At 47.4% G+C, this 27220-nt stretch overlaps 1 protein-coding gene across 1 annotated transcript in view; it reads right to left on the bottom strand.

Moving 5' to 3' along the window:
* The window catches only part of LOC144169913 (uncharacterized), a 122695-nt gene extending 96953 nt beyond the window's left edge, over positions 1 to 25742 (bottom strand). Inside the window, exon 1 of the mRNA XM_077699359.1 lies at positions 25006 to 25742. Coding sequence (XP_077555485.1) covers positions 25006 to 25139 — 134 coding nt within the window. The 5' untranslated portion in view covers positions 25140 to 25742. The remainder of the gene's footprint in view (positions 1 to 25005) is intronic.
* Positions 25743 to 27220: the final 1478 nt, after the last annotated feature.

The raw sequence follows: 27220 nt of genomic DNA, 5'->3' as shown, positions 1-27220 counted from the left end.
ACTGGGGTCCTCCGCTGCGAAGATAACGAGGGCTAAGAAATAATTTAGATCATCTGAAGTTATTTAACGTGGGCTGCAACATTGCATAGTGGTTGAAATTTCAGCTCACGTGCCCATTTCTGCCCACATGACGAAATTTCGAAATTTTAAACCAGCTATTTTCGAAACAATTTACAAAGAAGTTCGAAATATCGATATTTGGAAAGGTCGCATTTCGAAATGTTGAACGAAACGTGATATCGGAATATCAGGGGCCATTTCTCGTACCAGAATCAATTAAACGAGCCCGCGAATTGCGACTCTGAATGTATACGCGGGCGCTGACATTTTGTGAGTGCGAACCGTCACGCTGTATTTCCTTCCTCCGAGGCTTTTTTTTTTTTTTTTTTTTCGCTCCTCCTCATATCGACACGCACGCCATAAAACCGGCGGGATTTTCGACCGAAATTAGGGTTGCCTGCAACGAAACATTCCAAACTCTTCACCGTTTTCAGTCCGCACTGGCGGTAATTTTTCACCGCGTAATCAGAAAGTGCTTTCTCCCAGCGTCTGGGGTCCGCATGCCGGGCGCTGTTTTCCGACAGCTGGCTGCCCGCTAAAAACGAGAACGGAATTCCAGCCGTGCGTTGAGCGTTCAGCCCGATCGTTCAGTGCACGACCGAGCGTGTAACGGCACACGCGACACGACCGTGTCGAGAAGTCGCCTCTCCAGCTTAGCCCAGCGGCTTTTCCTCGTTAAGCGGCCGTGGCGCCGCCTAAGCAATTTATCCGGCCGCCGGCTTTGGCTGAACTGTAAGCCAGCAAAAAACTTGCAGGGAATTTCATCCGCGCGTGCGTTGGCCTCTCTATCTTGCCTTAGCCTGCCTGCCTGCGATGCACACACAACTTTTGGAATTAGTACCAACAAACAACGAACGTGACCAATGCCGAGGGAAGGGCTGTATCTTACCTATTGCAGCGAACACTCATTATAACGAAATCGTTTTATTAGAATTCTTGTTTTATGCGAAGAGTTTTATGGTTTCCACTGAAGCGCAGCAACCAATTGCCAGTTTAAACGAAGTATCACGCTTATAACGCGGTCAGGGTTCCGTTTTGAGAACTTCGTTACGTGTTAACGGCGGAATCCAAACAATCCCGCCGCGGTGACTCAGTGGTTAAGACGTTGTGGTGCTTGGTACGCGTATACGCGGGTTCGATTCCGACCAGCGGCCGTTTTTGTGATGGAGGTGAAAAAGAAAAGCGCCCCTGGGTTGAGATTCGGCGGGCGTTGTAATCCCCGGAGTTCTTTAAATAATCCGTAGCCCTCCACTACGGCACGCCTGATCGCCTGTGTAGTTTCGGCGCGTTAAACCCCCAATCAATCAATCAATCAATCAATCAATCAATCAATCAATCAATCAATCAATCAATCAATCAATCAATCAATCAATCAATCAATCAATCAATCAATCAATCAATCAATCAATCAATCAATCAATCAATCAATCAAAAGGAAAAAGAAAATCGTCTTAACATGTTTCTTTCGAAGTTATCCGGCGGGGGTAGAGCAGCAATATTTGGTGGGGTAGTACTGGGTGCGGTTGTTGACTACTTTCTAAAATATTTTTGTTGTGGCTGCGTGTGCCGCCGATGAATGAACAACTAAACAACCAGAGAATGCATCAGAAAAAAAAACCCTTTTATTCAAACTCGCGCATGCTTATATACCTAAGCGGCACTAGCGGAGCCACCAGCGGCAGTGATCGCGGAACCGAAACCAAATAGTATACAAATATGCAACATATTCCCTTCCTTAGAAAACAGCTACATAGATTAGTAATGCAGTAGGTTAGTACGTTAGTACATTGGACAAATTATATTTACAATGACAGCGAACTGCAGTATGGTCATTGTTATATACCAATTCAAGGTCACGGCACAGTAAAACCTCGTTAATGCTAAGTATAAGGGGACGCCACCTTAGTTCGAATTTAATGAAAGTTCGAACTAACGAGAATGAAGCCCAAAAGCCGTACAGTGCGATTGTGGAACAGTGCAACATGCAAGCAATTGAATGCTTGAAAAAGGCCACGATTGAAACCTGCCATTTATGCTTGAAGGCGAAAGCTATAGCTTTTTTTTTTTCTGACCAGCGAATGTAGCAGAAGGTCCCCCATTCATGTGTTCCAAAAACTAAAGTAGAGACTGGTAGCATTGCATGCGGTCATTACTTCCGAGTGATGGCCGTACTTATTGCTTTGTTCTGCCGCCTCCTCGTGGTAACTGGCAGCAACAGCTAGGTTATACGGTTCTGACTTCAGAGATGATGCCATCTGTCAGCACGCCCCGCACCCTGAACTCGTATCTACATCTGCATAGTCCACAAAGAAACTCCTTCCAAAATGTCCGCGATTGGAGTTTTGTAGCGTAAGCTACACTGGCCGAGGTTGAGCAGTTTCGCGTGGGCCGTGAACGGCCGTTCTGCGCAAGCGCGAGGAGCGTTGGATTGGATTGGATTGGATTAAATTGGATTGTATTAAATATGCTTTTACCCGATTTACTTCGCTGTCTCTTTTTCTCGCCTTTCTGGAGGCGACGCACTCTCGTGTGTAGGGCAACGGCGTCGTTTCTCTGGCCGTGCACGTGTCAGGACCAACGATGCCGGCGCGGTAGCGCATAGTTCGAATTATCCGTGGCGGAGGCTTCTTGCGTTCGAATTAACGGGCTTCTCAATACATAGGCTTCTATGGAGACTTGGACGGACCAGATCTTGCAGTTCGAATTATCCGTAAATTCTAATTATTGAAGCTCCAATTAACGAGCTTTCACTGTATTTACAAAAGAAATCCACCACTCGCGAGAAGACTCAGTTCCATTCGCTACAGCTCAACTTGGCGCACTACACGTGGTGCCCGTGGCGATCTGGTGGTCGTCTCATTCTTTGGTGGTTGTAAGCTGCGTTGCTGGGTGACTGCTTCAGGAGACTTGGGCGCCTGCGCAGCCGAAGGAGCAGCAACTAAAGTCCTCGTGGTTGTTTTTGGAGCAGGAACCTAACTTGTAGGCAGAAAACTTCCTTCACCAGCTGTACTGTCTATTCCCTACTTATGCAGGGCAGCAGAGGCTCGTCGTGGCACCTCTGACAACTTCGATGCGTCCCGCGTTTTGCCGCTATCTAGTCGGAAAGACGACAGTCTCTCCTGGCTGATCTCTTCTCTTGGGCTGCTGAATTCCAGGTCGCCTTTAAATCTGATTGTACGTGTCTCTACTCCGACGACGTCACCAACATTAAAGCTGGATTCTTTTGCAGCCCTCCGAGCGTCCGTGTATCGTTTGCTACCCTGTTGCTTTTGCTTCATCCTCTCACGTAAACGCCCGAGTTCCAAGTCAGGAGCACCAAAGAACGTGGCCGACGGATGCCCGACGACATCCAACCGAGTTCTTGGCAGTTGCCCGTGTAGCAGAAGGGCTGGAGCACTTGCCGTTGTGGCATGCGGTGTGCACCGGTGAACACCCAGGTACACTGTTACCGCTTGGCGCAAGGGTCGCTGATCAAGAATAACCACTCGAATGAATAATCTCTTCTGGATAGCCTTCGCGCGTGAACACAGACATTAAAAAGGATATTAAAAAGGAGTCCCTGTATTCATGCAGCGCTGCAACAGCCATGTCGTAAGTTCATGCTTTGTGTGAGTAGTGCCCTTGCTGTCTCCTTATTCCTTATCAGTAGTTGTTGATTCACCGGCTAGCATTGTGCGAAGATGGAAACCGCAGTGTGTGAAATATGCGCGGGCCTTCGACACCGATGCTGTCGAGTAGGACAGCCTTGCTACGGTCCGGCAAGCAGTTCGAGGCACTCGATGCGAGCAGGAAATTCTCGAATAGGCGGATCCATTGCGGTCACGCAACAGCAGGTCGGCCACGTGTGGCAAAGAACGGGGGCGGTAGTGTGAGTCCGGAAACGTTCAAGCTCGGGAAACCGTTGGCGAAAATAACGAAAATCAAGCCCCCCTCCTATACGACCAGCTCTCGTCGCCAATGTGGTGACGGCGTGTGCCGCCGATGAATGAACGACTAGACAACTAGAGGACGCATCCGACCATAAACCCTCTTATTTTCGTCGCCAATGTGGTGACGGCGTGTGCCGCCGATGAATGAACGACTAGACAACTAGAGGACGCATCCGACCATAAACCCTCTTATTTAAACTTGCGCATGCTTACATACCTAAAGGGGCCCTGCAACACTTTTTTCAACTTTTTTTGGAATCCTAAATGCTTGCAGAACGTAGTCACCCAACACACCTAGTACTTAGCTAGATTAGGGGGTCGCTAGTACCTCAGCCAAAAGTTACTGCTCTATGCCCATCAGATTACTTGGAAACTCGCTCAAAAGATGCGTATCTCTTTCCCGGTCTTGACGTTCTTCGATGGCCCGAATTACGTCACTGAGGCCATGTAGCGGCTGTTGGCCAGTTTTCCTTCAGTTGCAGCAATGAACGCTTTTCGATAGCAACCTAAAAAAAAAGCCGCAAAAACAAAGCAGAAACGGAAGGCGTATGTGGTGCGACCAGCAAATCACGCAGTGCCGCTCCGTGCTGGCGATCACTGTAGCATTCGCCATGGTTCCAGACGCGAAGGAAAGAGTGAAAGCGCTGATCAAAAGTGTTGCAGGGTGCCTTTAAAGTCAGAGTACATATACAAAACGACCAGCGGTGAACTTCAGAGATCGCTAGCGCTATCGGCCACGACACGTGGCCATTCGGACCACGACACTGGCCAATCACGCGGAAATACCTTTTTCCGTACCCCTAAGGGGCAGCACAGCACACTGCATTCTCTGTCGTCTTGGTGGGTGGTCGCCCACTCGCTTTGCAACGCCATCCGTCACATCACGAAGAAACGGAAGGGAAAAGGGTGAGAGAAACTGCAACCTTAAACGATTCGTTTATAGCCAAAGAAGGGGTCGTTTGCGTGGAACTATGCCAAAAGAGGGACAACGCTTGTTGTCTTTCAAACAAAAGAAATAATATCGGCTGTTTCGTTCCTTTCATGTGCACCAAAACGTCCGTCATGAATATGCTGTCTACAAACGAATGTGGCAGCCTGTATACACTATTCCAGTAACCAAATCGCGTTGCAAACAGTCCAAAGCTGATCGAACTACGCTGCTTTATTCCCTTGAAAGATAATGAATGCTTGGAAAAACAACGGGAAGTGCCAAACTGGATGTCAAGCCTGGTATAACTTGCCACGAGTTTTCGGTGAACTTTGTATAACGAGAATAGCAACCGCAGATCCTGTTGTGCAGTTATATTACAGGAGAAAAACAAAACATAAAACGATGAGACAGTTTTGCAAACAAAGCCCTGCAGTACTCCTACAGCCACTGAAGCGAACATGTGCCACCTTCGCCCACTCGGGCTCGCTCATGTAGGCTGCTTTCAGTGCTAAAACCGCATGGACACTGCGACAGATTCGTCAAGCGTTATCAGTCAGGAAGGCGTAGCGCTGTCCAATTCGCTCTGTGCGGACGAGGAATGACTGGCCCTCTTGATATAACCGCAAACGCCCACAAAAACAGCAGCAGTATCACTCGAGACACGTGCCCCAACCTGACGTTCACGACAAACGTTTCCCACCGCACCTGAACAAACCTCGGTGAAAACCTAGGCAGCGACCACTCTGTTATGGCAACAACGCTTAGAGGAAAAAAAAGTAAATCGAAACTCACTCGCTGGTCTTTAAAGGGACCCTGCAACACTTTTTCCAACTTTTTTTTTTGAAATCTTAAATGCTTGCAGAACGTAGTCACCCAACGCACCTAGTACTTAGATTAGGGGTCGCATAGTACCTCAGCAAAGAATGATTGCTCTATGCCCATCAGATAACTTGGAAACTCGCTCAAAAGATTTGTCTCTCTTGACGTTTTTGACGGTCTTGACGGTCTTGACGGTCTTGACGTTTTTCGACGGCCCGAATTACGTCACTGAGGCGATGTAGCGGCTGTTGGCCGGTTTTCCTTCAGTTGCAGCAATGAACGCTTTTCGATAGCAACTTTAAAAATAAAGCCACAAGAACAAAGCAGAAACGGAAGGCGTATCTGGTGCGACGAGCAAATCACGCAGTGCCGCTCCGTGCTGGCGATAACTGTAGCTTTCGCAGTCCTTCCAGACGCGAAAGAAAGATTGAAAGCGTTTATCAAAAGTGTTGCAGGGTCCCTTTAAGGATGTGTGAGCATCTCTTCCCTCTCATACGCAAGTCTTCCTCCGGCCGGCCCTCCTGTTCTGCCGCACTGCGCAGAGGCACGGGGCGGGCCGCACTTCGCTTGACGTCACCATTGCAACGTCGTCAGCGTTGCATAGGTAGCTCTCTCTTTTTATGAATACCGCTGTTCCCACGCGCTCTCTCCACTGTCGTTCTGCACCCTTCCGCCGCTCGCTCTATTGACATACCGGCGCGCATCGGCGCGAAAGTTTTGTCGATATGCCCCACCTATTGCTCGCGCAGTAATACAGTGAAAGCTCGTTAGTTCGAACTGCAAGGGGACGCCCCCGCAGCTCGGATAAATGAAAGTTCGAGCTAACGAAGGTGAAGAACAAAAGCCGTGCACTATCATCGGGGAGCAGTAGAGCATGTCAGTAATTGAATGCTTTAAGAAGTCAACAAGTGAAAAAAAGCTTGTTTTTTACCCAAAATACAGCTTTTTGTTTTTTTTTTTTACTTAACGACCGAATACAGCGGAAGGTCTCATTATCGCGTGTACTCCAAAACGGAAGAGAAGGGCGGCATTATATTCGGTCATTACTTCCAGAGCGATGGCTACACGGCTGCTTCGTCTGACCTTTCCGTTCTACTCTTTTTACCTCAGAAATGACGTCATCTGTCAGCACGCCTCACACCTTCAACTTGTATCGACGTAATTCACAAAGAAACTTCTTCCATAACGCCCGACATGGGATGTTTTAGGTTGCTTATTCCCGATTTAACTTTTTTCTCATTTTTTCCCGTCTTTCCGGAGGCGGAGCGGCCCCGTGTGTAGGCAGCAGAAGTGTTTCTCTGGCCTTGGGCCAGGCCTCAAACTTCTGGCGCGGTGGCGCGTAGTTCGAATTATCCATCGCGGAGGCAACTCGCGTTCGAATTAACGGGCTTTTTATACGCAGACTTTTATAGAGCTCGGCCGAACTAAATCGTACAGTCGGAATAACCCATAAAACCGTATGATTGAAGTTCGAAGTAACAAGCTTTGACAGGTACCAAAGCTGAATGGTTCGGCGAAGCCAAAATAACCCATGGTATAGTTCGGTGAACAGCTTGCAGAAACCGCAACCTTGAATATTGACCTATGTACAAGCGCCTTAGAACACGTCGACGAAAGCACCCAAAAACTAGAAACCTTTACTCACTTTTCACGCATTGACCCAAACCCCTCGAATCGACACCACGATACTCAGGGCGGAAACCAGCAAAACCATGCATACCACCCTATACACTTTTCCAGGAACCCCAAACGACCTCTTCAAGGCACTGCAACCGCGTTGCTTCCAAGCAAAACAAGGCTCAAACACACAAAAACGGAACCCAACACTCCCGTAGGTGCGAGTTGCACTCGCTGAAATCAGAAGAAGGTCTGTGAATGAGCGTCTGCACAAGATTTCCGAGGAACTAAAATTGATTGATTGATTGATTGATTGATTGATTGATTGATTGATTGATTGATTGATTGATTGATTGATTGATTGATTGATTGATTGATTGATTGATTGATTCTAGGGTTTAACGCACCGACGCTACACAGGTGATGAGGCGCGCCGTAGTGGAGGGCTCCGGATTAATTTCGACCACCTGGGGATCTTTAACGTGCGCCGAAATCTCGTACACAGGGGCGTTTTTGCCTTTCGCCTCCATCGGAAAAGCGGCCGCCGCGGCCGGGAATCGAACCCGCGTCCAAGAAACTAAAATCGAACCAAGATAGAGGATAGCAGGGTCTGCTTGAGCGCAACATCGCGGACAATATCTCGCAAAGAAACAGACCTTCTCGAGAAAGATTACATAAACGCGTAGTTAGCGATACATTATTTCCACCGGAATATTTTCCAGGCCTCATTTCTAAATCGCCTCCAATAACCAGGACAATTTCTTTCAAAGAGACGAAGGGAGTCAACCTGCCGAGGAGCTGTCCCGGGCGTCATCCCCGACACAATTCATTCACGCCGTAGTCTTTCCGCTCTCCAAAGCTTGACCTAAGCTCGTCAATGGTCAGCGTTGTTCCGCGTATTCGTTTTCGAGGCTGACCCGGCACAAAAAGTAAAAAGCGAGCAGTTTCGACACCGCGGACGAGGTAGGACTCGGCTCCCGCCGCCACGTCCCCTTGGGGCCAGGCATCGTGGACAGCGCGCGCGTACACACAGGCGCACGGCCACGCAGTAATCTGGGGCCGAATTCTCCAAAAAACGGGCGTCGCTTTGAAACGACGGGGTAGCGCCATGCAAACGCATGCGTTCTGGGGTTGGGGCCGTCGCTTGGAAGAGCTGTGCATGGGGTGTGAGCCGCAGAAAAGCACTGTGGCAAAAGCGCTAAGCGACACCCACTGCCACCCCCCATCGTTTCACTTGTCGCTTCGCGCAGTTGCCACAGTGCTTTTCTGCGGCTCACACTCCGTGCACAGTTCCTCAAAGCGACGGCTCCAACCCCAGAACACATGCATTTGCATGGCGCTACACCGTCGTTTCAAAGCGACGCCCCGTCGTTTTAGGGAATCGGGCCCCAGGTTAATACGCGCCTGACGTCTGCAGTATGCGCGCCCGCAGAGACGTGTGGGGTCCGTTGGGAGCGCGTCTATGTACACAGCTGAGAGCCCAGGTGGCTGCGCCCGCGTGCAAAGCTCGAAAACAAAGGGGACCTCCGTCTGCCCCGACTGCACGCGTACGCAGCGAAAAGAAAAAGGGGGTACGGAAATAAACTTTACCATATTCCTCCCTAAAGAAAGTTGAGAGAAGCGTCAAAGTTCTCCAACATCAAAACTGCGTCAAAAGTGCGCCAACACTTTCGCTAAAAGTGCGTCCAACCTCTGCTGAAAGCGCGTCCAATCGATCGTCAAACCTTCAAGACCGAAATCGCAAACGAAGAACGAGCCCATGGCGACGATTTTTCTCGCACTATAAGTAAACGCATCTATGAACGAGATCTGAATGTATATCAATACGTGGTTCACGAGATAAACTTCAACACCCTTGGTTTTTCGTAGGGTGTTTCAAGGGTGTGAAATAGGTGTTCAGTTGCAAAAAAAAAAAACGAAAAAAAGAAACAGCGGAGCAGGGGGTTGAGCTAGCTTCTTCCGGTGTTGCTAAATTTGGCTATACGTTGTGCTACGCTTTGATAAGAAATTTTGTTAGGTTTTGCAATATCCTTGCTAGGCTAGGCTAAGTGCTGAGGGATGATGCCGAGTTTGATTTTACAAGGCTGTTCCAGGGTGTTCCCTACACTGACAGCGGATACAAGGGGGGAAACAAGCTAGGTTGACCCCCAGCTCTGCTGTTTGTCCAGCCTTGCACCACGAGTGCAAGCTGCGCCAACTTTTTATGCGTTTTAGAATCCCCCCAAAATACTAGTACCTTTGAAATTGTATAATAAGAGGTGCGCATGCGCATGCTCCCCTTGTGCTCACACCGAAACAGGCTCGAAGGCCGTCTTCCCTATTATAACACCCTATCTGCGTTGGTGCACCCTTTACAAGGGACGCAGTTCTTTTTCTTGGTACTTTTTCGCCGACGCCACTGAAACTAGTTCAAGCTTAAATAGCTTCAATGGTAATACACTATACCAATTCATATTGCTATAAACATCATGAGGTACTTAATCATCCCACCGCTTGCAGAAAATGTTCGGTCCACCCGTGTAAACAGGTACAAAATACCTCCAAAGTTCGAGATCTCTTACATCCTTTTTCTCAGTTGGCGGTCTTTTCTTACACCCTTTTTCTTTACACTCTTTTTCTTAGTTTAACATCCTAATATGTAGCCTTACACCCTTGTAAGAAAAAGGGTGTTAAAACAATGAACACGCTTCTTGAAGTGTGTTGAGATGGCGGGGAATATTTGTTTCATATTTAATAAAATTCTATGACCTACTGAACGTAATAACTACCTTGCGATTAAAAAGTTTTTGCAAATCCGCATGCTGATTTGTATATGCTTACATTAAAATGCATAATTCCAAAATTAGCGCTAAAATATGTTTTTGCGACAAGCCCACCGACTCTGTCGGAGGGCTTTCCTCTGCTGGATATAAAAGCAAGAAGAGCAAAAGTATTTTCAAGTAAGTATGCACTCGCTGTGCCCATGCGTCCCGTTGGTTTTCTTGCTCAATTCATTTGTGGTCCAAGCGCGACTTGTGCGTGTTCAATGTGTCTGTATGTCATGCTGTGCGCTTCGCCGATCCACAGTGGCACGCATAGCTGCGCTGCCCACACCCTATTTTAGGGTGTTAAGCAACCTTACACCATTTTTTTTTGTTCTCACGGACACCCCTTTTTCATCCTTACACCCTTTTTTATCTAAAACATCTGTTAAAGGTTGCGCTATGGGACAAGATTTTTACACCCTTTTCGGCCAAAAAGGGTAAGAAAGTTTGGTATGTACAATGTAGAAATGTGTTTGTCTGGACACGAGCAAACGTAGACCGCTCAAGTCCACAGGACGACTACAGAATAAAGGGACAAACAAAGCAATTGATGCTCTGTGGTCGTCCTGTAAACTTCTGCGCTCTACGTTCCTCATGTCTCGACACCAATTAGCCCAACACCAAGCTTTGCTGAAGTTTGTCTGGAGCTGTCGGCAGATGACCATGTCTTCGCGAAACATCTTGAGATGTGGAGGCGGAAAGGTTCTTCCCATTTGCAATGCTGTTGCATTGCAAATTTCCCTTGTGGCAGTTTCTGTAGAAAAATGGCTAAGGACCTCGGAAAGATTAAAGAGGAAATACGTGCTGACCTCAAATTCAAAGACGAACTGAAGAATGAAATTAAGTCATCGAAAGAATCAATTGAGCGGAGTCTCAGAAATGAAATCCGTGAAGTGCGAAACGAACAAACACAGATGCTCCAAAAACTGGAGTCTGCTAATAAGGCAATCGAGGAGTTGAAATCCCGACTAGACAATGAAACTGCTAAGAGCATTAAGCTGTCGCAAGAAAATTATTTGCTCTGTACCAAGTGTACATCCTTGGAGCGTACATCGCTAGAACTAGAGAAGCGTGTGGTAAACATGGAGCAGTACTCGCGAAACATGAACTTAGAGATCCAGGGCATTACACAGGAGGAAAACGAGAACGTTTTGGGCATCATTATCCAAATCGGAAGGGCTATTGAAGAACCAATTACCGAAGCTGACATTGAGAAATGCCATCGCGTACCTACCCGTCGTCCTGGTAAGACAAACATAACTGTACAGTTCAAGTCCCGTGCAAAGAGAGACGCGGCGCTATACAAGGCAAAGAAGTTACGACTCACCGACAAAGATGCAGGAATCGGTAACACAAACCCTATATATGTGAACGAGCACCTTTGTCCCGCACTGAAGCGACTTCTTGGCATGGCGATCAAACGAAAACATGAATACGAGTGGAAGTCGGTGTGCTCAGACAATGGCAAGATCTATGCGAAACAGGCCGACGGCGTGGACGCTGTACACACAAGTCATCAAAATGATCTCGACAGAATCTGTTAAGGGCGGTAAGAGCCACTTGGACTCAATAAATTGGTCGCAAACTTGCTACCACGAATTCGCTTTTCCGCAGAACTAGACCCCAAACAGCACTTCCTAAACTCAGCATTGCACATCAATGCTCGTTCAGCACGCAACAAAGAAGGGTCTATTACTAACTTTCTTGATCAATTTTCTTTTAAATTCAACATAATAATGTTGACAGAAACGTGGTACCGGGATGATTACAATATGCTCCACATTAATGGCTACAAAAGCTTTTATATCAATCGCCCTGAACAAAGAGGAGGCGGTGTCGCTATTTACGTTAACCTAGGCCGAAGCTATGAAATAATCTCAGATTTTCGCAAAACTACACGAGATTACGAACTTTTAGCAATACGGAATAACCAGGAGGTAGCTGCAGTTGTATATAGGCCCCCAAACAGCAATGTTTCCAACATTGTCACTTTTTTCGAACAATTTCTAGAATACGTTTCCTCAAACGAACTTCAACTTGTTTGCGGAGGAGACTACAACATTAACGTCGGTGAGGATAACAACACCGTTAGAAATTTCATTACGGTGCTGGAATCCTCTGGTTTTAGAAATGTCATAAAAACTGCAACTAGAGTTACGCTTTCGGCCTCGTCTATTCTTGATTTATTCATTACTAATATTGAAGCTGTAATTTCGGATGCTGGTACGATCACGTCACACATAAGCAACCACTGCCCTGTTTTTATCTTTTTTTATTCGGAAGGGAAGCGCCCTAACGCTCAAAGTCAGGGCATTCGCGTACAGCACATAACTGAAGAAGCGTTGATTCTTTTAAACAGGAAATTGGTCTTCAGGACTGGTCTTCCGTACTTATTATTCTATGATCCTTAAAAACTTTGCACAGATATACACCAAGCACTTTCCTTGTAGGCTTATAAAGCAATAAAAAAAAGCGGAAAGCCTTGGGTCAGAACTACGCACGCCCGCATGATCAGAAAGAAAAACTATCTATACCACAAGTTTCTGCGCACGCGCGAGCCCACCACACTAGATGAATTTAAAAAACTAAGAAACCGTCTGAACGCCGAACTGAGGAGAGCAAAGATTAGCTACTATCACGACCTGTTTACTGATATCACTCAGAAGCACCCTGCCGCTGCTTGGAAAGTTATTAATAGTGTGCTAGGCCGCGATAGAAAAGTTATTCTCGTGAGAAGATAACTTGTAACGACGAGAAATAACGGGCATGGCGCTGGCGGAGCACTTCAATGAATATCTTGCCAACATTGTCCCTCGGGATCCTGATATTGTAGTGGCAGAGAAACCAGTCGGTACCGTGCGCGAAAGTATGTTTTTGGAGCCAACAGATGAATCCGAGATCAATTCAACATTCATAAATCTAAATAATACAAAGGCGTTAGACGTTGGTAACTTGCAAATAAAACCAATTAAATATGTGTTAGAATTTATCGTTCCCGTACTCGCACATATTTTTAATTTAATACTCAAAACAAGCGTATTTCCGAGTGCTATGAAAAATTCAAGAGTCGTTTTAATATTCAAAGGTGGCGACAGCAATTTGCCGTCAAATTAAAGGCCAATATCGGTTATTCCTACGTTTTCCAAGGGATGAGAGAAGTTAATTTTTCGACGGGTAACTCAATTCTTCAATAAACATAACATACTTTCTGAAGTACAGTTCGGGTTTAGAAAAAATAAATCAACCGAGACAGCTTTATTAGCTTTGAAGGAGAACATTCTACAAAACATAGATAATAATATTTACACTTTGGGGCTATTCATAGATTTTACCAAGGCATTTGATTGCCTCAATCATAACATACTGATTAATAAACTCTCGTCCTTTGGAATTAGAGGTGAACCACTTGTACTACTCATGTCATACGTAAGCAATAGGAATCAGTGTGTATGCATAGGTCCCTTCCGATCATCGTTTTTACCGATAACAACCGGTGTACCTCAAGGGAGCGTATTAGGACCACTGCTCTTTAATGCTTATATTAATGATATTGTTCAGGTAGATACAACAGCTAAATTTATCATGTATGCGGATGACAGCACCATATTACTTTCTGACAAAGACGAAAATAATATAATTGCTAAATGTAATGACGTGCTAGAGAAGCTCCAATTATGGTCGCAATTGAATAGAATAAAAGTTAATACAGCGAAAACAAAAGCAATTATTTTAAGAAATAAACCAATTAAATTTCAACACTCGCTTGTATATGCAGGTAGCAAAATTGACTTAGTGTCTCAGCATAAAATTCTTGGCGTCATTTTTTCTGCTCACCTTAGTTGGGATGCTAATGTAGACAGCATATGTAAAAACTTTCTGCCACGACGGGAGAGCTGTCTCGCTGTCGTGCGCTGGTCCCAAGAAGGGTGAAACTTGACATATACTACGCGCTTTTTGCATCGCATATCAATTATTGTAGTTTAATTTGGGCTACCACAACGAAAACGAACATCATGAAAGTATTACTGTTGCAAAAAAAGATCATCCGTTTAATCGCCAACGCGCCTTATCTGTGCCCAACAGAAAATTTATTTTCCATGTACAACATTGTGAAAGTGGACCACATGTATCAATATCAAATTTTGCGCTCCTTTTCATTTTCTTCCCCCCAATGCAGAGACTATATTACTCGCCCTGGCTTCTTTGCGACAAAGCGAAAACTTGGCTAGCACCCGCAGTTCTGATGCTTGGTTCATCCCGCATTTCCGAACCTTGATACTTGATTGTAGGGTTTAACGCGCCGACGCAACGCAGGCGATGAGGCGCGCCGTAGTGGAGGGCTCCGGATTAATTTTGACCACCTGGGGATCTTTAACGTGCGCCGAAATCTCGTAAAAATGGGAGTTTTTGCTTTTCGCCTCCATCAGAAAAGCGCATTTCCGAACCAATCATAAATTACAATCGCTACAACACAATCTCCCCTCCCTTCTAAACAGCTAAAAGCACACGGCAAACTTTAATTTCCGGGTGTGACCTTGTAGACAAATTTGTAATTATCATGACAGTTGCAGACTTTCTTTTCGTTTTTTGCTCTCTGCAAGTTGTAAATGTTAGTGCTGCTTGGTTTTTATTCCTTGTCTGTAATGTTCTGCTGTTTGGGATTGGTTTTGTATAATTTACATTCGAAAGCAAATCCTGCCTACCAATGTATGTAACCTGCCATTGAATTGAAAGACGGTTTAATCAGATTTACGGTTTTGTTGTTTTCAAATTCCGTATATTGGATGTATGTATATCATGTTCTTTTATGTCACGAAACCGCGTAGAGCTTTGATGTTGTCGGTCGTTACTGCCATGCAACGGTTTGCTGGGCCTCGTCAAGCTGCTATTGCAGCTTTTTGCTCAGCAACTGGGCACAAATTTATGGTAAATAAAAGAAAGCTACTTGTCCCCACAAAAAAAAAAAAAGCGGATATGTGCCAGGATGTCAGTATACCTTTTGGGGATAATTTCTCGTGTTGGACTCATGGAAGTAGTGGCTGATATCCCAGACGGAGGCGCCCGGTGAACTTGAGTTCGGGCTGCAACATGAGCCGCCTCGTTCCCTTCCAGGGATGAATGAGCCAGAGTCCGTACGATGAGAATGATCGACAAATGATGTTGGGTAGATAGAATTTTTGCAGGTGTTCATGAAATGCGTCCAATTCGGAAGTTCCGACACGCAGTCTGGGAGTCTGATATGACGATGGCATGTTATTTGCCCGTGGTGGATGCAAGGACAATGGCTGGTTCTTCGGCGGTGTCGATGTCGTTTGATGGTACGGAGGCCCGAAATTATATTAAAAGAAGCACCGCTTATGTGAGAAGTGCGTCCTTCTAGGAGTTCTGATATAGGTATGCGGAACAAGGAAAAGACGACACCAGCGCTACAGCTCGATAAATTATTGGGGGCTGCTACTCGCTGTTCGTTATACGAATATACATGCATTCGTAAACGCTGGACTTGTATGGACCGAAATAGGCTGCGCAGTTTTTGCAGGACTATACCCCCTTCGACAGACTACAAGCCCCTGAACCTTTCTGGACGTAATGTTCGCGACTTTCTCAGTCAATAAATTGGGAAGCTAGTTCAGATGCTCCAACACGATCGAATTTATTGCGAAAACTTGGGAAGATAAAAAAAAACTAAAAGAACGCTAATTCCGAGGTTTTATTCGAATTCGCGCGTTTAAAAAAGGAAGCGATACATGGGCGAACAAGCAATGTATGTGCTAGCGTTAGAAACATTGCAACATCGACAGAGACACCGACAGCCTATGTTGAAACTTCCCCCGTTAATCAAGGCGGTTAGACGACAGTAACATGAGAAAGCGTTGCCGACAGAGGTACCCTTTAGGGAAATATGCCGTGTGCAGCGGTATCTTTTTAAGGCAACCTAGATTGCGTTCGCGTCATCTTTAACCGTCTAAAGCGTTTGAACGCCCAGTGAAAGCCCTAGAAGAGCTGCGCCCTTATTATTGATGAGAGAGCGAAGCAAACTCAGCAGTTCACACAGGGAACTACGGCGCAGAAAATTTATTATGATCATTGATGGCGACAACTACTGTGTTTATGATGATGATGATGGTTTGTCATGGGAAAGAAGTCTACGACGTTTCCATAGAAGCTGGTAGATGAAAAGAAGGAAAACACGACGTTGCTTACAATAATCCAAATAATGCATTAGGGACCACTTATTTTTTTCTTAACCCAGCCTTGCAACCCCAAAAGAAAGACTAATGGGTGGGGGAAGGTTCAATTTTATGCGGCTAAAGGTTCCCCAAGAGCAACCGCCTAGCCACCGATAAATTTGCTTTTCGTTAAATTCTTTTGTGGGTGCGAAAGCACCGAGTGGCCCGTAGAGCGACAAAGCTGGCGTCAGCAGCGGCAGGAGCCAGGTTTTATTACCACGTGACTGCACAGCGTTCCACAGCACGTATGTACACGTTGCGCTGCTGTAGGCAAGGACTGTGCATTCGCAGACTCATGTGGAAAAACGGAGAGGGAATCAAGCTCGCACGAGTGAGCCAGGTATCTCTGCACGGCAGTAGAATTCTCAGCAATATCATGCAAATGATCCCCGCATACATGCTAAGGTAGAAACTAGAGAATAACGCGCGCCGAGGTAATTGTAAAACTCGGAAACACAGCCCGCAGGAAAACTAGAAGGTGCACTCAGCAGCATTCAAATGTATACATTAACGCTCTTGCATTGACAAGTCATATAGGGGCCTCGAGATGTGCTGATCCTACGCTGCCTTGGTGAGGATTTCAGAGCGTATACGCCCGCTTACATATAGAAGTGTGCAATGAATCCGCTCTTTTTTTCTCCGACAAAGATCGACGCACAAGATAAGTTTCTGCGCCGACGTGCAAAATACGAGCCCGCCGCTAGAGCGAAATAGGAATTCCATGCGAGGTGCGCATCTTCCAGAGCCGCTACCTTGCACCAGGTAACCTTAAAATAGCACCGCCGATTCCGACAACGAACCCATTCTGCACAAAGAGGACCAGCGCGCAAATAGCAGGACGCATGCAAACTATCCACAACTTCATTATGTTGCATGTGCTATGCTAAACCAACAGAGCTGCTGCGGCTGCCGTCTGGGCATCTTCCTTCCTGTATATCGAGCTTCGCGACAACTTGGCGTATATACACGGAACGACAGGCTTCTTACGGCCGTTGGTTGAATGGTCTTTTCAACCACGCGTCCTCTCTAAAAGCTGTCGATAGACACGCACGCACGCATACCCCCATTTAGACGGTGCACACCACCAAAGTGAAAACGATGCCCTAGCTTGTCCACCTACGTCAGGCTACGAACATTCCTACACAATACGAAAAAGAGAGAACTTATGGAGACGATGACAAGAGCTTCTGAAATGTTCTCAAGGGATGAGCTCACTTGCAGATTTCCCTACATATAAACATACGTAGTTCGCCCGCACTGTTAGCAGCCACGACTGGGGCAGAAATTTCGCGCCCCATGAAAGAGCTCAGAACAAGATTTACAACGGCCCATACAGCCGTGAAAAGAAATGCAAGACTGAGTGAATAGGGATGTGACATGAGAGGAAGATGTTCTGACTCGACTGAAGACAGAGGAAAGCTGGTCCTCGGGGTATCTTTGGTGCATTGAGCAGGCTACTGATGACACTGTATTACTAAAGCGGACACCTGGACAGGATAGGACAAATAAGAGAAAACACACCGTGAATAAAATTGCATACGTAGGTACGGGATGGATCGTGGCTAAATGAGCTAGGGGCAATAGGTGATGATCGAAAGAGGCCACCTTCCAGCAGTCAACGAAATAACGGCTCACAAGCGCGGCAGTGGTGATGAAATGGAAACTTTTTTAATGTCTAGAAACAAGGAGCGAGCCGCCGAATACCGCTAGCTGAACATGGCAATGACATCAATAAACGTGAATAAACATAAGCGATTCCCAGCAAACCTGCGCAATTCTCATCAGTTTTTAAAGGGTCAAGTTAACGTGAATTCACACTGTAGGGAATAAATGGTGTAAAACGTGTTTTTTTAGGAAACCGATGTGTAAAAAAACCATATGTGAGAGCTTCAGTAAAGGTTGACGCAATGGTGCATCATGCGAAATGGGAGTGAATAGCTTGACGCAACACTTCACTTATGCTAATTCGGTAGCTCTCACCATACATACTCCGAAGACTGTAAACAGAAACATTTTAAAATCACGCAATCTCTTTTCTCACCAACCCGCCGCCGTGGCTAAAGTGGCTATGGCGTTGGGCCGCTGAGCCCAAGGACGCGGGTTCGATTCCAAGCCGCGGCAGCCACTTTTCTGATGGAGGTCAAAAGCGAAAACGCCCGTGTGTTCGAGATTTCGCCGCACGTTAAAGATCCCCACGTGGTCAAAATTAATCAGGAGCCCTCCACTACAGCGCGCCTCATCGCCTGCGTTGCGTCAGCGCGCGTTAAACCCATCAATCAATCAATCAATCAATCAATCAATCAATCAATCAATCAATCAATCAATCAATCAATCAATCAATCAATCAATCAATCAATTTTCTCACCCGACTGTCCACACTGCAAGTCACCTTTTATGACGTATCATTTCGTCATCTCCTGCCTTCATAACCTCAACACCCCCAACAACGTTCCCTCCAGCAGCAAAAACATGCGCTGACCGGCACTTCAAGGAGCCATGAAGAGAAAACAAAAGTTTGTTTTATTCGAAAGATTAGGTGTTTCATAGTACCCCAAGCGCTTTCCCGGAAGAAAATGATGCTTTATTCACTGAGAAATAAGGCAATTTAGGCCAAAATTTTAAATCTCCCGCTAAAATTGCACATTCCGTGACGTGAACAATGGCGTCATACGAGCCGGTCCATGAAACAGATACTTAGTATGTCGACTCCATATAGCACCCACACGCGGGAGTCGACCGAGACGGCGGCCATTTTAAAAATACCCGCAGCCCTAGTCATGGAATCGCCTGATCCGGAGAACAAAACTCTCGCCGAGGAGCTCGGGCTTGCATTTAACAACCTCACACCACTTGAACGCTCAATGCTTATAAGTGCACGAGCGGCAAGAGTTGTGGGATACGCGGTGGACGGGAAAGCGACCATTCCGCGATAGCCACAACAGACGAGTGCTGGAACGGTTCGTTGGCCCCTAAGAGCCTCGAACCCGAAAATTCGTGATTCGAACCCGAAAAATCATAGAGATAATATACTGACTCTAGAGGGAAAGCGCGCCGCTGAGCCAATGCATTGGAACCGTACGACACATAGTGGCAGACATGATACAACGATTTAAAGGTTGCCAGCTGAGCTTTTGCTTACTAAAAACGGCGAAAGCGATGGGTTGTAATCTGGCAACGTGCTACTGTGGCGTTTCCGCGTCCGGATAGCGAAGCATGCCGGGATTAATTGTAACATGGCGGACCGCTGGCCAGGCGGATTTTGTGTAGGCGGCGTCGACAGCATTGCGTATATCTCCTGTTGGTAGGTAACCGACGTGTTTTCGGTTTAGCGTACGTGTGACTTATATGTACTGAGACTATTTGAGCAAGATGTGGCAACGCTCACACAACACTTGCGCGCAAGCTCGAATGCGACTGATCGCATGCGCGAGGACTCCAAGGAGTCAGCTGATCCGTACTGGGCGCACAGAAAAATGAATCTCCGTATGATCTTGCGCTGTGCCGCTTTATTTGCCATTCTGTGACATTTTCCGAGTCGCTCAAGGCTTTTCAAACGAAGTGAAGTGAACTGTGGTTTTAGCTCAATGTAAAACCTTTATTGACACACACACACACACACACACACACACACACACACACACACACACACACACACACACACACACACACACACACACACACACACACACACACACACACACACACACACACACACACACACACACACACACACACACACACACACACACACGCGCGAAAAAACATCGCATGGGCCAACGCTGATATTGCCGGTGAGTCGCGGCGCTTTGAAGCACAGGAACGAAAGAGCGCGGTCGATCGCAGGCCAACAGAGTGGAAGAATGCATGCCAAGGGAGTAGGCGAAATACAGTCCGCGGCGTGTCCCGTTTTCCTTTCTGTCTGTATTCGTCAAGTTCTAGCTGCTTTCCACCGCTTCAAAGGGAAAGCTTGCGGGACTGAATGGGCAGTAATTTACCGCACAGAGCGCGCGGGGAGAGAACACTGACTTATTGATTTGTTGTGACTGATTAAAAAAGAAACCACATTTCGTTACCTATTTTTTCGTTCTACCTTCACGAACGATTGCGCGAAAGTTCGAAGCACGAAGAACTGTAAGAAGTTCCATGAATAAAACAACTGGAACCGAATGATTATAAAAGCTCCTTTTATTTCTCTTCCAACGGGAACGATTGCTGGCTGCCACTCCGTAGCCTGTAGTGAACTTGCGGTAGTCAAGGTCAGATCGGAATCGCTGTTCCGGCGTCAGTTCAGGGGAAATAGATAAGGTGCTTAACGTGGAGAAAGAATGACAGCCTCGCAAGCGCCCGGGGAGGCACTTGCTCAGCGCGGGCATCCGAGTTGTATAACTTGTATACGTTTCGCACGCACGCAGATCTGAGCCGGAGACTGCACACACACACACTGCGCAAGTCAGGCGCAAGGGCCTCGCCACTTCCTAGCACACTTAAAACAAATCGAAACCAAAACTGAACTAAGCGCACTTACTCTTTCTCTGCTAATTAGAGCTTAATTACACTAAAAGTTTTTTATAAAGCTAGTTATAATTACTGAGGCAATTATTTGTGACTATTTTGCTTCAGTTCTTTGTTTTAGTAAAATAATTACGGCAGAACTTTTCAGAAGGCTGAATACAATTGATCTGGCAACCATGGGAATTGTATCATGTCAGCGCCCACGATTCGTACGGTCTCGGAGCTCGCTTTACCCCCCTGCGAAAAATGCGACGGTGGCGACGGCGAGATGTTGAGTTCGGCCGGCGGTAGTTTCGTACGCATTGGCGCACACGCTTGCGTGTTCGTTCGGAACTTCAACCGTTTACTCCACCGTTCTTTGTCATAAAAAGAATGTGCAGTATGTTTAACGGGCATTTAGCTCGCTATGCAAACTGTAAGCCCTGCCTAACATGCGTTTGCTTTTGCCGGCCTCCGCCAATCGCAGAGCATTCTCGAGTGACATCATAGGTTCTGTTGCGGAAAATGAGCTGGTGGGTCGCATGGTCATTTTTTTTTCCTAATTATGTAGCTTATTTGAGCGAAGTTTGCGTTATAAGTGGTGTCGTTATGGTTCTAACGAGGCAATCTTTCGAATGAACCAAACTTGTGTTTTCTCTTCATGGCTCCTTTAAGGCAACACAGTGGCCGAGCCCACTGGCGAGAGCGGTCGAAATTGTTTACTGTATTTCTTACGGAGCCAAAACCTGTAAGGCGGGGATTTCTTACAGGTACGCGGCTACCTAATAAAGCATCCCTGGGCCTTGTGGACGACGTTTTCGATACGCAGAATTCATCCGCTGTAACCGATGTAATACAGGACAGAACCGATCTTGGCCATACATTCTCGATAGATGATGACTATCTTTTATTCTGCACCGCACAATGTTTCGCGAATGCTGATGCATTGAAGCGAATGGCGAGATGGTTGTCCAAAATTCAGCCGGCATCTCTGTCAATAATTTTGTGGTTTTTCTTTGTTTTCACCTAAGGGCAACGGAAATCTCTTTATTTTGATTGGTAGCTCCAGTACTGTGCAACGTTTGCTCGTGACCTAAGTAACGCGCTAAACTGTGGCAAGTTATTCAGATAGTTATATAGGGATGTTCACAATCCCTGTCGGACCGCTGTCGAGTTTAATAAGCACGCACAAAGCGTAGATCAGTGGCCTGGGACTAGGTCTTACCTTCACCAATGCTTATTCTTTCATTATCGGCATGGCCGACAGCCCTGTTTGCGAGGCATGCGCCGCCGAAGAGACACTGAAGACCTTTCGTGCCACGGTTCCCTATTCACAATGCAGAGACAGCAACTCTCAATCACACTCCGCAATTTCAACAACCCCTTTACAGCGCAGACTATTTTGGATCACAGGAGTTGCCTGTCAAAGTCCCAAAAGGCTGCAAAAGCTTTACTTCTATTTTTAAAGCGAAATCTTTCTTAGTGGCACCGATGGCGTCCTGTCAAAAAACTAATGTATTTCCCATAGAGCAGTTGGTAGACCGAATAGCTCTGACTGACAAGATCTCTCAATAGACGGCGCGTGCGTGAAATCTACTTGAAAATAGCGAAAAAGGAATGCTTCTAGATAAGACAATATAGGGATCGATCATGAAAAAGGAGTAAAACCGTATATCTTTATCTCATAAACCATGCATCGGTATACATTTAGATCGTTCGTAGATGCGTTTACTTATTGCGCGAAAGATCATCGCATAGATTCTTTCTTCTTTTGCGATTTTGGTCTTTGAAAAAAAGGTTTCACAATCAATTGGATGCACTTTCAGCGAAGGCTTTGACGCACTTTTGATGCAGTTTTACGTTAGAAATCTTTCGCGCTTTTCTAAACTTTCTTTGGGAAGGGATGGTAAAATTTTGAAGGACTTGGGCCAATCTGGGCGGTTGTAGGAACGTTACCAGCGTGCAGCCTTCTTTGTTCGCCAACGTTGTCGGCTTACCAGCTCAGTTCAATGCCTTTTTTTTTGTCTGCGGCTTTCTCTTTGTGCTTCCAAACTATCTCCCCAATTCCCCCTCTTCTAATATATGCCATTTCTTTTTCTTTCAATCCCCTTATCCCCATCCCCGTGTGTAGGGTAGCCGACAAGACAGTTCCCTAGCTAACTTCCCCGCTCCTCCTGCACTGTTTCCTCCCTCCTTACTTGCTACCCGCTTAAGCTGGGTAAGTGACTTTGCCCCATTTAAACCCCACGGCGCATGCGCACCAGTGTAGTCTCGGTAAGCGCGCCGCAACGTGCCACTTGCATACTAGGTATCACCTGTTGGAAGGCGTGAGACGGCACCAACTTGGATGACATCCCGCCCGTGCACTCACGTCACGTAACAGCGGCAGGTCGAACAAAGAGCAAACCTTCCGCTATAGGAGGTCGAGATTGTTAGCCACGAGAGGTGATCCATCACAGTACTGTGGTCACTGTTTTGGGGAAGGACCGTCAACGGAATGCTCAAGAGCAGATTTCCCCCATCAAAATGCGACGCCGTCTTGTGTATTGACTCCGGCGGGAAATCCGCGGTGCTATAATAGCAGAGAACTATAAGAGCGTTATTGCATATATATATATATATATATATAGATTAGAGAAGGCCCCTCGCATATGCGTGCTCCGGTACGGTTACATGTGGCACGCGTAGCGTGTGTCCGAGACGCTGGAGCGTCGCTCTTTATCTAGGTCTCATGAAGTCCTCGCCCCTTTCTGCAAGGACGCATAGCGAAAATTGTTTAATTATACACAGTAGTGGAGAACGCGAAGAGTGATTCTGAGAACTAGTGATAGTCGCGGCAATTCAGTTATTTTGAAACTTATTCAGTCGCGGGTAGGAGTAAAAAAAGACTTCGCTGTTCTCACAACGTTCACACTGTGAGTGGCTTGCCAGGTCGCCGGAACCTGTTGAAACCGTAAACTCGCTATTAAGCGGTTGTTGCAAAACATGTGTGCCCCGAGGTGTACGCGAGTGATGTGTGCGCGGTGTGCGGCAAGGGCCGGGCGACCATGGCGCACATACCGTGGAACTGCAAAGTGAGCGAAGGGACTACGGACGCGTTGCCACCGAGCCTGGAAAAGGCGGTGGCAAAGGTTGACTACGACGCCCAGCGCGAGGCCGTCCAGCAGACGTTGATGGCCCTCGAGCGACAGAGGCCGAAAGCGCAGCCCTGCGAAGGGGCGGTGCGAGTAGGCAGCTGAAGCCTAGCGGCCCGCCAACGTGACGTTTAGGTCGCGTCACAACTTGCCGGAAATAAAGATGTTGTTTCTCTCTCTCTACTCAGCCTTTGAATTAAAGCGTTCGGGCAAGAGAGCGGTGATATTGGTGCTACGATTGTCGGCGCCGGACCCACCGCGGACTTTGCCTCCGGGACGCCATTCGGTATTCCTTTTCCACATGTATGCCCAGAGAGTCGTCGGTTTACTAGTGGACTGTCTACGATTAGTCCGGTACTGGTAATCAAGACGCCCTGCGTTACGCTACATTGCCATACTAAGCAATGCCTTGTATAAAGAGAACACATGACTTTGAAGTATCGCGATTAAGGCCTTGTGACACAAGCGTCTGGAAATGTTAGGAAAGAACCGAATTGATGCGTTTTCCCTTGCGTAAAAAGCGCGCTTTCGTGTTCACAGGTCGCGGGCTCACTGGCCGGCGTCGCGCTCTAGTGCATTCACAACGCTCCTCGCACCGACCAACAGGTGTGCATTGATTGGTTTCTGGTTTAGAGGGCGAGGGCGGCATCTAGCGCCGGGAAGTTTTCAATTGGGTACTTATGAACGCATGGCAACAATACGACCAGCCAAAAGCGAGTACCTTTCTAATGACCATACTGAGGGTAGCGTCAGAAAACCCACCCATGTGCACCTTGAAAATCCTTTTTTTTTTTCTCCACAGGCGGGGACGTTCGACCCGGGCTTGTCAGGCTCAGCTGATGCACTTCGATTGACATGGAGGCACGTGAGTGCTTGTTCAACGCACTCAAGGCCAAGATGCTTTACTCCGTGAGGCCCACGCATTACTTTGGCTACTGTCGCGTGGTTTGCGACGGGCGAAGAAGAGTTTCAGCCGTCGGGCATACTCACCGCCTGCCGACGCCTTCCATGTAGGCCCTGAGCGAGGTCGCATCGCCTTCGGCAGCAGCCGCCTCGTCGGCCGTCGCCGCCAGCGTCAGTGACGGCACCGGAGTCGGGGAACCCGGTCCCTGCCGGGCCCCCATCTCTGCGCTGCTCGCCGCCACCGGGCTCTCCGAGAGCGCGGCGCGGTCATGGCGCACTCTCGCTGCACCGGCGGCCGCCGCCTCCCGGGCTGCAGACACGACGTCTTCTGCGGGACTCAGGAACCCGGCACCGCCACACGCTCCTCACCGCGCGCACCGCCGCACGAGTTCGTCGCTCAGGCGCGCCTCCCCGGCCACACCGCCGAACCGCAGGTGGTTGCGGCGTGCCGCTGGCACAGAAACGCGGCTACGACCCCGGGTTTGTTGTTGCTAGCCGTTGCTGCTCGCTGTCCGCTGCACCCGGAGGGTGGGTTGCTAGCTATCCATCGCCCGAGTTCGTTAGAAATAGCGCGAGCGAGCCCGGCGTCACGTCCTGGTCCAGCGGCGGTTAGCGTTTGTGACGCTTACAGCGTCAGAGCGCGCCCAGGCGATGGCGATGTGCCGCCGACTGCGCGCCGGCTGCGTCGCGCCCGGGTGCAGGAGGCGAGCAGTGGGCTAGCGACGCACGCACGCAGGCTCCGGGAGTAGGCAGGAGAAGGGGGAGGACGTTGGATGTGTGACTCCATCTGGCGTCCCAGGCGGGAAACGAAACGGGGACGCGCTCCGTCGGCTCCTCTTGCAGCTGATTCCGTTTTCAAGGGCTCTGCGGCGGCCGGGTAATCCCGAGAGGGAAAGAAGTGAGGAATGGGAGGGAAAAGAAAGCAAGCGTCGCCATTCTCCGCTTCCTTAATTTATCTGGCATTTGGTGCTCTCCCGCTAAACGGCGAGTCCGGTTGTTACCTTTTCTTTGATGTGTGCGAAATGTCCCTCTACAAATCGCAACGTTGTCATTATTTCGCAAAACTCGCAGCATATTTATTTCCTCAAAATAAGCTGGTACGAAGCTGCAAGATGAGTGTACAGTTGTACTTGCTGCTCGATGTACGCAAAATATCAAGTGACATTATTTTTTTCTATTGTGCACAGCACTCAAATCTGTTTCGACTGGTAGTTGCTGGTCGCTGCAGCGCTAATAAAATAAAGAAATGCGTCGAACTAAAAAAATACCGGCTTGGTTACGGTTCGGGTTCGCGTGAATTTATTTAGTTCCTGTTTAGTTACGGTTCTGCTAAGTCACAACCCGAACCAGTTCGGTGCGTTAAATTATTATCGAAGAGCGACAATTTTTTTTTTGTTGTTCGAAGCGATCATAAAAACTAAATACAATTCTGGCACATTCAAAATACTGATTTTCCCCATAACCGCGGTGCAATTTTAAAGACAGAAGTAAGCAATTAAGACACGTGTTAAGTAAAACAGATGAAGTAGTGTCAGTTTGCCAGCTATTTTCCCGCCAAGCCATTATGTTGTCCCAGAGAAAGCAGCCACCAAGTGTCATGACTGTCAGTGGGATATACTTTCTCCCGCTTCCTTATTTCTCGTTGAAATCGCAATCCTACATTTGAAATCTCCCATCACCCTTAACGCTAAACCCTTAGAGTTAGACCCGCATACCGCCGAGGCACCTCCGTACATTAGCTGATGACGTGGTTCAATACGTACTCCAGTTGTGTGCTTGTTTCATCAGTTGCAGCAAAAAAAAAAATAAAAATAAACCCTACAGCAGCCACGTAAATGCTACCTTCCATTGTTTGGCCACCTAGGATACTTTGTTCGCAGTCTCTAGGATATCAGCCAAAATTTGGTTCAAAGTGAGCTTCAGTTAACGCCCAGTCATTCATTATTGCTGTGATGGCACGAATGCGTTTGTAGATAACTATCACGGATGTGTCCGGCACCATGAATACGTCTCCGTTCTGCCTAACCACAACCCTAATTCCATCCACTGCACGGCAGGACCTTATAACAGATTATGCGATTACAAACAGAAAGGGTGATTGAACGCGTGAAGCATGAGATGGAACTCTTGGGAATACGCTAATTAATTCTTCGGCCTCACTCTCCCCCGTTTCGAAACCAGTAGCGGTAGCAGCAGAGTATCGAGTTACACTAGCCTGTGAAGCCCATAGCCGAAAACAAAGCAGCTGTGAAACAGACAAAACAAAAGAACAAACGCAAAGTATGAGCGCCCGGGCAAATGG

The sequence above is a fragment of the Haemaphysalis longicornis genome, unplaced genomic scaffold (genome assembly GCF_048455015.1).
Source record: "Haemaphysalis longicornis isolate Haplotype H1 unplaced genomic scaffold, Haemaphysalis longicornis Haplotype H1 scaffold_2, whole genome shotgun sequence".
Lineage (NCBI taxonomy): Eukaryota > Metazoa > Arthropoda > Arachnida > Ixodida > Ixodidae > Haemaphysalis > Haemaphysalis longicornis.
The sequence above is the reverse complement of the archived record's forward strand: the minus strand, read 5'-3'. Positions and strand labels throughout refer to the sequence as shown.